General features: G+C 36.7%; 1 protein-coding gene across 50 annotated transcripts in view; it reads right to left on the reverse strand.

The window, feature by feature from the left end:
- Window positions 1-4,134: 4,134 nt before the first annotated feature.
- The window catches only part of ehmt1b (euchromatic histone-lysine N-methyltransferase 1b), a 48,044-nt gene continuing 38,469 nt past the window's right edge, over window positions 4,135-13,709 (reverse strand). For 35 of the 50 annotated variants that reach the window (XM_068215822.2, XM_073934395.1, XM_073934374.1 and 32 more), the window contains 5 exons: window positions 12,295-12,410; window positions 10,541-10,627; window positions 10,302-10,380; window positions 7,628-7,803; window positions 4,142-5,803 (listed from right to left, as the gene is read on the reverse strand). In XM_068215822.2, the coding sequence (XP_068071923.1) occupies window positions 5,620-5,803; window positions 7,628-7,803; window positions 10,302-10,380; window positions 10,541-10,627; window positions 12,295-12,410 (642 nt within the window). In that variant the 3' untranslated portion in view covers window positions 4,142-5,619. 50 annotated transcript variants of the gene reach the window in all.

Here is a 13,709-nt window from a genome sequence, read left to right on the forward strand (position 1 = left end):
GTATTTAGGATAAAGGTCCGTGAAAATATGATTGTTTTAAAAAATAAAGTGGTCTTGTTTCACTTTACCGCAGCTTAGGGGTAAACTGAGACAGGCCAGAGAAATCAAAGGGGTAAAGTGAACCACTTACTATTTCCATTTTAAAACTACCATAACAAAACATGTTGTAAGAGCTTGAATCCTTGACAACCACACATTTTAGATTGGGGATTGGTCAATTAAGCACATTTTTACTTTACATGAAAGTAACTGAACAAATTCAAATACAACAATCTAATTCAACTATTCAAGTTTACATTTTAATGACAGATAGAACCACTTAGATAAGAACACAATCCAATTCTTTGTGTGTCTTTACACACTTTCATTTGGATTGTGTTCTGGGGAGGAAACATTTGAGAAGTGGTAGCATTTCTTGAGGACACATATCCAGGTTGGCTGGAAACACATGGCACATCCATGTAGACGATGCGTAGTGAATGGATTAGCATCAGTGAGTGAATTATCTACAAGTGGATCATCTGGAGAGGGTGGACCATCCAAATATTCTGTTGTGACAAGCTGGAGCTTAGGATTTGGCCAGTCTGACACCATGAATAGTGAAAATGCTTTATCAAGGAAAAATGTATTGTTTATATGGAAAAATTCCAGTGAACCTAAATCCAGAAGTGATGTTGTGTGGCGTTACTGCTAACATACAGTAAAGGCCTCATTCACAAGTCTTACAGTCTGCCTTATTTCTCACTTTACCCCATTGCCACATTTTAGAAAAAAAAAATCAGGCTAATCTTCAGAATGCAGCATCACATGGCTTTTTATGTTGAAAGTTCATCAACATGTATGATATAAGTTTTTCTACTAGAATCAATTTGCTTTGGCACAACAGTTGATTAAGTTGACAGCAAGATAAATTAATTTTACCAGCAAAAAATACATTTTTGTGAAGAAAAAAAAACTTTCTACAGCACCATGAATTCCTGTCCTTCATGGTAGAGGGGAAATGGAATCTGCTTGAAAACAAAATTGTTATCGAGGAGTATATAAAATCTGTTGCCAAGATACAGGGGGTGTCTCACATTAACCCATTCCCACTACTGCATTTGAATTTAAATGTATAACTCTGCCATTGGAAAAGTACTTTCTATACAGTATGAATGTGGGCAATTTGAATGGAACTCAGACGTACTACATCATTTTTTCATGATCACATGACCTTCCAGCGTCAGTTTCGTCGCCTTATGATTCTCTCATGGAGCATCATGGGCTAGTGTACCGTGCATTGGATGCACACTTTAGAATCTCACTGGAAGTATCAAGTCATCCAGGTCATCCATCTCGCACTCTGTTTTTCGGACTCTATAAATTTGGAAATACTACTTGGCTCACATACTGTTTTTAGCATACTATATAGTATGGAAGTATGCAACTTCGGAAGCAGCCATCCTTGCAGGTGTGTTGAGGCAAGTTGGAGCTAAAATCTGCAGGACACCTGCCCTCCTATCGACCCCTGGTGTAGACTTAATAAAACATAATAGGTTACTTTGAGGTTTGGTTCAGGGTAGTGGTTGATGTAGACCAAGGATGACCAAACTTGGTCCAGGAGGGCCAGAGTCCTCCAGATTTTAGCTCCAACTTGCTTCAACACACCTGCAAGGATGTTTCTTGAATGCCTAGTAAGAGCTTGATTAGCAAGCCCAGGTATGTCTGATTGGGGTTGGAACTAAACTTTGCAGGACTCCGGCCTTCCAGGACCGAGACTGAACATCCCTGGTGTAGACCATGGGTCCACAACTCTGTTCCTAGAGATCTACCTTCCTGAGGAGTTCAGCTGCAATCTTGATCAAACACACCTCTCTGTAATTACGGAGTGCTCCTTCAGATCCTAGGCTGCGATCCAGTTACTTTTAGAAACACACTCGCCATTTTGAAGTGTGTTCCACTTCATTAGGTGAACCATACATACCCTGATTTTGACTGTCAGAGGGTAGTTGGCGAGTGAAGGGCAATTGGACTGGAATGCAGCCTTAGATGGTCGAGATGTGCCTGATCAGTGTTGCAGCTAAACTCTGCAGCAAATGTCTGAAATGTCTCTGCCGGGTTGAGCAACCCTAGTGTAGAGGTTAATAAAACACAATAGTTTGGACTCAATGTCATGTACAAGACATTAAATAAATCAATGAAAACTGCAGGAAGTATGTACAGCCCACAAAAGAGTGCTCAAGTACCACCCATTTGCAGCTGGCTCTGACCTCCGTTTATACCCTTCTTGCACTTCCCTTAGTCTCAGGAGCATCTGTTATCAAGCTCAGGCTCACGTCATGATTTTGCCAAGTACGATGCGATCCTGGAACATAATTTTTGTCGAAAATGTAATCCATACCTATTTCTATGCCTAAACACAACCATAACTGTAAATTATTTCCAAAATCATAAGAGAATAATAGTTGGATAACAATCATGAAGAAGTGCATAAACTGCAAGCCTAAACTTAACATAAACGGTAAACATATCCCTTATTTCTTATTGGCATGTTGTTACAGGATCAACATAGATGTTAATCTAGGAACATGTCCAACTTGGTGAAATCAGTATGGTGGGCTCATTGTAGGGCTGCTCGATTTTGGGAAAAATCATAATCACGATTATTTTGGTCATACCTGTAATCACGATTATTTAAAACGGTTATCAGTTGAAGTCAAAATTATTAGTGCTCCTGAGAATTTTTATTTTTTATAAATAAATATTTCCCAAATGATGTTTAACAGAGCAAGGAATTTCAACAGTATTTCCTTTAATATTTTTTTCTTAGGCTTATTTGTTTTATTTTAGCTAGAATAAAAGCAGGTTTAAATATTTTGAAACCCATTTTTAGGTCAATTTTATTAGCCCCCTTAAGCAATATATTTTTTTAATTGTCTGCAGAAGAAACTACTGTTATACAATGACTTGCCTAATTACTCTAATTAAGCCTTTGAATTGCACTTTAATCTGAATGCTTGTATTTTCAAAAAATATCTAGTAAAATATTATGTACTTTCATCATAGCAAAGATAAAAGAAATCAGTAATTAGAAATGACATATCAAAACTATTATTTTCATAAATATGTAAAATAAATAAATAAAAAAACTTTCCATTTAAACAGAAATTGGGCAGTAAAAGGGTTGCTAATATTCAGGAGGGCTAATAATTCTGACTTCAGCTGTATATGTAGTTATTTTCCACCCTGCAAAGAAAAGAATAAAAAAATATAATACAAACTGTGATTTAAGCATCTTCACTGTCAGAAAAACACTTTAGCTACAAAAATTCTTCAGTCAAGAACAGGGATTTTCTCGTTTTGTTTGATTAATGATAAAAACAGGCGGCAGCAAAATTATTTCTCGCTGTCTCTTTAATGGTTTCTCTTTCACGTGTCTTTTGATCCTCAACTTGTTTGTTTATTACACGAATGAGGGTTAACATGAATAATCACTAAACATTGTGTTTTGACACCTATTTGACCATTAAAGCGCTCACGTTACGATGACTTTAGATGTCTGCGCTCCTCTGCTAATCTCGGTGTGCGAATGAGAGTGAATGCTGACCGGCCGCATGTTCTGATTTTGTGTGCGTGCCGCACACATGCATAAGCACGCGGTCTTTTCCGCTTTTAAGAGCAACAACAGTGTACAGCTGGAAAGGGGGCAGTATATGATGCAATAATCGTTTATCTCGATTAATGGTTTTTCATAATCATTTGAAGCCAAAATCGAAATCGGATATTGGATTAATTGCACAGCCCTAGCTCATTGCATGAGAGTAAGCCACACCCACTTATTTGCAAGTTGTGGTGTACACAGAATTTAAAATAAATAAACAAAATTCGACTGACAAATACTTCTGCAGTAATTCACACAGAAGATTTCATTCATATGAAGACGTGTGACTTTTTTAAAGAAGGCATGCCCCCAAACCCCACCCCTCAATGGGGGATGAGCAAATCGTACTAAAATGTATGAACGAGATCATACAAATTTTTAATAAATCAAGAAGTTGTGAATTTCCATGACATTTTGTTGGCCACCACCCCATTTGCAACACTAGAATATATCAACACAGCCCTTCACATTTTTCAGATGATATCAACAGAAAGGTTTATCTTTTATTAGTAGCAAATTTATTGAAAAAGAAAAACACAATCAGTAAGATTGTGCATCATGTTTCACTGTCAAGAAATATGTTACAGTTTTTTTTTCTTTTTCCTCCCCTTTCATTTTGCAGTGTATTGTATCTCTATGTCTGGGTTTGCACGAAGAACATGACTACACTATCAACATTTAAAAGACCGTAATAGTTTCACCATCAACATGGACTCATGGAACAAAACTGGTACAAGCTAAATATGTCAAAACTACAGTTAGAAAAAAAAAATCAGAGGTCAATTTAAAAATACAAATGAAAAACGAAAAAAAAGCATCTTCATATTTTACAACTTGTATTCACTTAGTGAGTAATAAAAAAATAAACAAAAACCTTTTTTTTCAGCACCATTTGCGTTTTCCTACACCGACCGCATTTCATTCCAGTCCTATTCCTAAAGCACGTTTCATAAAAGCATGCTAATAGGCTCCGTCGCTGTGATCGAAAGTACGCACAGAAAATATTTGACAGTTTTCATTTGCATTGATGGGGGATGCACATCATTTGCATTAAACAGAAGCCATGTGTATCCAGGCCTGTAACATGCAGGAAATAACCCATAGGGCTTGTTTTCACACACAGATTAAGCCTAGTCCAGGATTGCTTTGCACTTCCAGTGGCGATTCACCATTAAAGCGCATTTTTACTCAAGAACCGGGCTTTTACCAGGAAGAAATAGGCCAAAAAGTGTCCCATTCAGAGGCCATTTCATGATTTCGGTAGCTCTGGCATGACGTCCTGCGTCTGTGAACCAATCAAAGGAGGAAGCGCACAACGTTCGCGCTAAAATCCCATGATTGCTAGCCTCAGCCTACTGAAAGAACCAGAAAAAACTGTAAGGGGGAAAATTTGGTCTTTGAAAATTACAATTTTATGCAAATGCACAAAAACTAAGAACAGACTAAACATAAAACAAAGATGCGTCAAGAGTTAAATCATTATGTCCAAACTCGTTTGGGAGTTTTTTGAGCTTTCGTTCACCTCAACTGTTTATAAAATCGTTTATGAGAATGACTGAGAACACGGTTTGAGGGCAGGAGAACACATTGTGACGTCTGAATTGTGCGACGAAATTACGTCAAGTGCCACACAGTCTCTTAATTGGCTCAAACAGCCTCATTCTTAAGAAGAAAAAAACAAAAATCCTCTTTACAAGATGCATCGTGGTCCAAAATGGGCAGGCTGACAATAAAAAACAAAAAAATCCATACAAAATGTGCATTCAGAACACTCCAAACACCAGTCCAATCGTGCACCTCTCACCTTCAAGATTTGAAACCCCTAAACCATACCAAACAATAGGCTTTCGGACCACCAGAGCGAAATGTGGCACTGTGGGTGTAGCATCAAGTGGCTACCCAGAGATGGCAGAGATGTGCCCGTGCTGGTGAAGGGAGGTGCAGGCTGGCAAAGGTGACAAACATGGTTGTGAGAAGGCTTAGCTGGGGCTGGATGGGGTGGATGAGCTGGTATCGGGTAGGGCGCTGGGCTGCTGGTCACCTGGTGTACTGTCTGCCTGTGTCTGGGCGATGGCAGCTGCAGAGTGCTTGCATTTGGATGAGCCACACTTGCAGTTGAACAGCTTCCCCTTTACGTCCCAGAAGTGATCGCCATAGTCAAACCTGGGAAGGGACAAAAATCAAAAACTATATATTCCAATACAAATAAACGTTTTCTTTTAGGCACTAATATTCTTCAAAGAACGAGCTGGTGATGTATGCTTTAGAAGAAAATTATGCCAAAATGAACTAAATTATTTGCAATTCACTTGCATTAAGTAAAAGCAGCCATAGACTATTACTTAAAACCTAACTTGCATTCAAATACACATATATTTGTGCAAAAGAACATTGCACTATCAATAGCTGTATTTTGTACTTCAAAATAGACATCATTTGCTATCTTTGGCTTCTTTTTGTATTTCTTTTCAGTTTTTTTTTTGTCTTAAACAAAATCTTTTTTTTTATTTTGCTTATTAAAACATTATTTTGCTTATTGAGAAAATACAGCAAGCTATTTTATTTATATTTATGGTTTTCTCCAGTGCATTGATTAACATGGTCTGCTTACAGCCTAAAAACAATCAGTGCAATAATAAATGCTGAAGGGTAAAACATCAATCGCCCACCTGCCCCCCATTCCATATTGCATGCTCATTTATTAAAAAAAACTCCTCCTACTACAACATCTACAACTACATCTACAATTACAACAATAACTCTTACAACAACAACAACAACTACTACTACTACTACTACAACAACTACTACTACTACTACTACGACTACTACAACTACTACTACTACAGCTACTACAACATCTACTACTATGACTACTACAACAACTATAACTACTACTACAACAACAACATTTACTACTACTACTACTACCACTAATACAACAACTGCTACTACAACAACAACAATTATCACTACTGTAACAACTACTACAACAACAACTACTGTTACAACTACTACAACAACTGCTATTACGACAACTACAGCAACTACTACAACTACTACTACTACAACAACATTTACTACTACTACTACTACCACTAATACAACAACTGCTACTACATCTACTACTATGACTACTACCCCTACAAGAATAACTATTACAACTACAACAACAACTACTACTACTACAGCTACTACAACATCTACTACAACAACTACTATTTCTATTACAACTTCAACTACTACAACATCTATAACTACTACAACAACAACAACAACAACATATACTGTTACAACTACTACAACTGCTATTACAACTACTACAACAACTACTACAACTACTACTACAATACAACAACTGTTACAACTACGAAAACAACTACGAAAACAACTACTACATCTACTACTACGACTACTACAACAACAACAACAATCACAACTATAACAACTACTACAACAACAACTACTGTTACAACTACTACAACAACTGCTATTACGACAACTACAGCAACTACTACAACTACTACTACTACAACAACAAACTATTACAACTACAGCTACCACTACAACATCAACAACTACTACTACTACAACAACATCAACTACTACAACAACATCAACTACTACTAAAACAACAACAACAACTTCTACTACTACTACTACTACTAATAATAATAATAATAAAAATAATAATTATAATAACAACAACAACAACAATCTAATATTGGGGTTTTTAAGCTGCTTTCTTTTTTTGTCATTGCAAAAGACTATGCTAGCAAAATATATTTGAGTAAATGTGAAATTTTTTTTTAATAATTTGGATTGGGATGATTAAAAAATATATATACACATGAGAGACTGTCTCAGGATGAAAAAGTAAGCATATTAAGGCCTATAAGTACAAGATAACTAGAAAACCCTAACCCATACTGTGAAGCAAAATTCACATTCAGTTAGCAAGTAAATAGACAATGATGTAAATCAGACCCAAGTTCATCTCCGGCACTGATGTTCTTGCAGGCGAAGAATGCGATGTGAGGAAATCGGAGGTCCTGGTGAGAGGTGAACACCCGACAGGGGAGCAGATTGGGCTCACAGTGATGGTTTATGAACCGGCTGATGTTCCCGTAGAAACGAGCATCAACGCAGTACATGTCACCCACCTGCGACAGAAAATAAATTGAGATTGTGTTTGCCAAGGGATGTCAGAGAATGAAATATGAGATTTATTTAGAAAGGTTTAATAAAGCAGGGTTTAAGAAATGTAATATAATTAAGAAAAACTGTTTGAATTGTGTTTTTATCTAGAAAAATGTGTGTATGGTTGGTATTTATAACTGTCTAAAGGGGAAAGTTCACACAAAAATTAAATTTAACTCACGCTTGTGTTTCCAAAACTTTTTGGATTTTTTTGCTGTTAAACACAAAAGAAGATATTCTGAAGAATGTTAGAAACTGGTGACCATTGACTTCCATAAGAAGAAAGACAAATACTATGAAAGTCAGTGGTTTCCAACATTTTTCAAACTAACTTCTTTTATAAATAAAAAAACAAAAGAAAAAAAAATCTCAAATCGATTTATGACAAATGAGGGTAGCGTAAATGATGACCGAATACTCAGTTTTGGGTGAACTGTCCCTTTAATGTTTCATATGCTTACTTTTATTTGACCAAAAATACAACAATACTGTGAAATTTCCATACAATATGCTTCTAAATATGTTTTTTTCTAATTATAAGTTCAGTCTCCAGTGCTACATGCTCCTTCAGAAAGAATTCTAAAATGCTGATTAATATCTACTGACCTGCTAATATGCTCAACGCGTATTTTGTTTGAAAACATCCTTGTTAAATATCATTATTTCTTTCTTTAAGTGATTCTGAGATGTATATGTAATGGAGGCCAGCTAGCAAAGTGCTATGCAGGTAAACCTCACTCCTCTAACCTCTCAAAGTGCTCTAGCAACAGATGCTATAGGTCATGGTCTTTAGCCTCCTTGTTAGAGCAACCGATTCCCATGTATAGTATTGCTGGTTTGATCCCAGCTCAGAGCGAGTTGGGTGCAGAGAACCGGTGGGTTACATTTGGGGGCTCGTCCGGGATGAAAGTAAGGTTTAGTGGTAAGTGTAACGGAGGCCAGCTAGCGAAGTGCTATGCAGGTAAACCTCACTCCTATGACCTCAAAAGGCGCTCAAGAGACAGATGCTAGAGGCCACAGTCTTTAGCCTCCTTGTTAGAGTAACCGACTTCCATGCATAGAATCGCCAGTTCGATCTCAGCTCAGAATGGGTTGGGTGAAGTAGGACCAGTGGGTTATACGTGGGGGCTCATCCAGGATGGAAGTGAGGTTTAGGGGGTGTAACGAAGACAAGCTAGCGAAGTGCTATGCAGGTAAACCTCACTCCTCTAACCTTAAAAGGTGCTCTAGCAACAGATGTTAGAGGCCATGGTCTTTAGCCTCCATGTTAGAGCAACTGACTCCCATGCATAAATTTGCCGGTTCGATCCTAGCTCAGAGCGGGCTGGAAAAATTTGTCTGGTGGGTTACATGTTGGGGCTTGTCCGGGATGTGAGTGATGTTTAGGGTCTGAGTGTAACAGAGGCCAGCCAGCGAAGTGCTATGCAGGTAAACCTCACTCGTCTGATCTCTAAAGGTGCTCTAGCAACAGACGCTAAAGGCCACGGTCTTTAGCCTCCTTGTTATAGCAACCGACTCCCATGCAAATAATCACCAGTTCAATCCCAGCTCAGAATGGGTTGGGTGCAGTAGGACCAGAGAGTTACATGTGGAGGCTCGTCCAGGATGGAAGTGAGGTTTAGGGTGTGTAACGGAGGCAACCTAGCAAAGTGTTATCCCGGTAAACCTCAGTCCTCTGACCTCTAAAGGTGCTATAGATGCTAGAGGCCATGGTCTTTAGCCTCCTTGTTAGAGCAACCGACTCCCATGCAAATAATCGCCGGTTCGATCCCAGCTCAGAACGGGTTGGGTGCAGTAGGACAGGTGGATTGCTTGTGTGGGGGCTCGTCCGGGATGAGAGTGAGCGTAATGAAGGCCATCTAGCAAAGTGCTAAGCAGGTAAACCTCACACCTCGAACCTCAAAAGGTGCTCTAGCTACAGATGCAAGAGGCTATGATCTTCAGCCTCCTTTTTAGAGCAACCAACTCCCATAGAAAGAATAGCTGGTTCGATCCCAGCTCAGCACAGGTTGAACGCAATACAACCCAAAGATAAAAGAAATCAGGTATTAGTAGATAGTTATTAAAACTATTATGTTTAGTAATGTGTTAAGATTTTTTTTTCCGTCAAGCAGAAATTGGGAAACCAAAAAGATAAAGAGGGGCTAATAATTCTAGAGGGTTAATAATTCTGACTTCAACTGTACATGAAACTTAATGCATGGTAATCAATCAACATCACAATTTTTTTTTTTAAGTGGTTGTGCAACCCAGCTTGTATCCCTTTATCAACTGTCAATGTAAGACTACTGAAGTGCAAGTATCAAAAGTATCATGCTATTATGAAATAAAGCATTTCTTTGAGCTGACAGGGGTCAGTTAAAGGATATGCACAACATTTGCTTGAGGGCATGCAGATAATCCAGCACTGAGAGAGCAGACAGCAGGGGTAATGTGATTTTGAAAGGGAGGACGGCGATACCTTGCTGTCCAGACTGAAAAGATAGGAGTCATTCTCTCTGACATCTGCTTCGGCGTCAGAGATGATCTCACCCACGTATCTGTTGCAAGGAAATGAGACATTAGGATGCAAACACACTAAACCCACAATCATATCCATACTGGCACACTTAAATAAACACAGGAAGTCTGACACACACGCACAGGAAGATATACATATGAACATAATAAAGCTCAGAAGCAAGCAAATAAGAAACTCACTCGCAAACAAATGTTCCTTGAGGGATATCCTGTAATGTCTTGACACCCCATCCCATCATCTGTGTCTTGAACAACTGCAGTCTTGTCCTAAAAGATTATGATAATAAAAACAATCATTAATTAAAGTATTTAATCAGTAGGCCATAGTTGATTTATCAATTTGTTTTCCATTGTTTACATTTAAAGTTACAAATTTACCAAATATGAATTTCAGAATGATGTTTTAATGGTGAGAGTGATGAAAACATTTTAAATATAATGTTTTACAAAGAGATGCCAAAATCAAGACTAAAGCCCAGGTCAGATCACATGATTTTATCATAATTTTGGCACGATTTCCTTGACATAGGGCAGGGGTGGCCAACCCTGTGCCTGAAGAGCCACCTTCCTGCAGATTTCAGTTGCAACCCATATCAAACACACCTGCCTGTAATTAGCAAGTGGTGTTCAGGTCCTAATTAATCGGTTCAAGTGTGTTTGATATGGGTAGCAACTGAAATCTGCAGGAAGGTGGCTCTCCAGGAACAGGGTTGGCCACCCCTGACATAGTGTGTCATGGGGAGGCTTAAACAACAAATGGGCATATTGAGGTAATCTGGGAACACATTCAGTGCTACAAATACATTGTAAAATCCTAACCAAATTACTTTATTAAACTAATTAAATTAAAACTGACCGACAATACATGATTTTGTCATCAACAATGAAATCAGTTTAATATAGGTTTCTCTGAAACTGTGATCATTTCACTTTATTATTATTTAGGCTATATTTTATTTTATTTAACAAAAAAGGTTTGTGCTTTAGCGCTAAAGCATATAGCGGATTGGTTTTGAATCTCTTCACCTGAGACGTTATTAGTTATTGTTGTTCATCTCAAATCAAATTAAATCACTTTTATAGTCACATCAGCAGCAGCACGTGTGCTATATGATGAGTGAAAAGCTTAGTTATCTAGTGGATAACTGACCAAAAAATACATTAATACATCACAATTAAGATACAAATTTTACAGAGCAAAATTTGTGTCAAAAAGATAATTTTTTAAAAGTTTAGAAGCTTTATTTACATTTAATATATTCTAAGTATAAAAATGGTTTTAATATTTGACATATGGCTTTGATCCATAAATCCACAACCTAATGATCTAGCACCTGCCTAAAAATCCTGGACGAAAAATTGGTTTAAACCAACTCACATCGTTTATGTTCAAATGGTTTAATAATAAGTGAACCTCTCATTGCTTGATATATTTTATTAACTACAGGTCATACTAAGTATGTTGTTTAAACAAAAATATCAGTTACACAATGTCAGTGGAGAATTATTTTATCCACACCCTGATGCTTAATTTTCACAGCAGTTATTTAAAATAATAAAGTACACTGAAAATAAATTTTCAAAGATGATTCCTTGGATTTACTATTTTTTTACATTAAGTGGTTGTAAACAATTTATTTGGGCTGAATTTAAACAAACAAATTAAGTTGAACATTATCAAATTTAATTTGTTTGCTTAAATCAACACAAATAAATTGTTTGCAACAGTTCTGCATAAAACTTTTTTTAGTGTAGAAACTTTATTTACATTTAATATATTCCAAGTATACATAAATGGCTTTAATATTTGACATATGGCTTTTATTCATACATCTACAATCTACTGATCTACCACCTGCCTAAAAATCTTGGCCTCACACCGTTAAATTGTTTAACCCAACAGCTGCTGAAAATCTTAAGTGAACCTGACTTACCTCAGTCCGTTCTGTACCACACGGTTTTTGCAGGTTCTCCAGCAGGAGCAGGCATGGTTGCACTCAAATATAAGAGGCGGCTCCTCATTACTGAACTCAGGCAGCAGACGACTCTCCTGTTGCCACAAACAAAAAACATTTCTACTCACACACCAAAACATCACATGGATTGGATGTTTTTTATGTTACTGGTCATTATAAATGAAAAGCAAAAAGAATGTCTCCATTTAGTATGGTCCATATTAAATGCCTCTTTTTATTTAGATTTTACTGCTTAAAAATATGTTAAAAATTGTTTCCAGTACTTTAACACTTAAATCAAAGTATGGGCAAAGTAACAGTCATTTTTGATATATCACCAACTACAATTCTGACTCGATTTTCTTACACGGTGTTGTAGTAAGCTTCTTCTACCTCTAGGTGGAAATGTTTTCAAGTCAATAAGATTAACAGTTTTTTTTAAAACTTGTAATTAGACGAGACACCGCAGATGAATAGAGTAAAAAAAGAAAAGAAAATTCCCTACACTTTGCAGTTTTTAGTATTATACACACACACACACACACACACACACACACACACACACACACACACACACACACACACACACACACACACAGTTGAAGACAAAATTATTAGCCCCCTTTTTATTTTTTTTTTCCCCCAATGGAGAAATTTATTTCATCACATTTCTAAACTTCATAGTTTTAATAACTCATCTCTATAAATAAATGGCAAAATCAGGTGCATACATTTTTTTCCAACAGCAATCTCACCTTAAATCTAACTTAGCCCAAAAACGACTCAAATATTAAATACCTATAAAATAATATGCAGTGCTGAGGATTTTCCCCTCAGCATCCAATGTTTATGTTTAGCCGTTTCGTTTTAAAAGGGAATGAAAAAAACCCTTCATCACCATAAACCTGAAATGACTGAACCCACACCTGAACCACTTAGAGGCTTTTACATCCCAACTCTTCATTTACAGTTAAAGTCAAAATTATTAGTAATATTTTTCTTTTTCAAATATTTCCCAAATGATGTTTAACAGAGCAAGGAAATTTTCACAGTTTTCCCTATAATATTTTTTTATTCTGGAGAAAGTCTTATTGTTCTATTTCAGCTAGAATAAAAGCAGTTTTTAACTATAATGTTTTTAAACCATTTTAAAGTTCAATATCATTTGCCCCCTTTAAGATATCTTTTTTTTTTTTTGGATTGTCAACAGTACAAATCATTATTATACAATCATTAGCTAATTACCCTAACTTACCCAATTAACTTAGTTAAACCTTTAAATTGCACTTTAAGGTGAACACTAGTGTCTTGAAAAATATCAAGTCAAATACAGTCAAAATATAATTTACTATCATCATGGCAAAGATAAAATAAATCAGTTATTAGAAAGGAGT

The sequence above is a fragment of the Danio rerio genome, chromosome 21 (genome assembly GCF_049306965.1).
Source record: "Danio rerio strain Tuebingen ecotype United States chromosome 21, GRCz12tu, whole genome shotgun sequence".
In the NCBI taxonomy this organism is placed as follows: domain Eukaryota; kingdom Metazoa; phylum Chordata; class Actinopteri; order Cypriniformes; family Danionidae; genus Danio; species Danio rerio.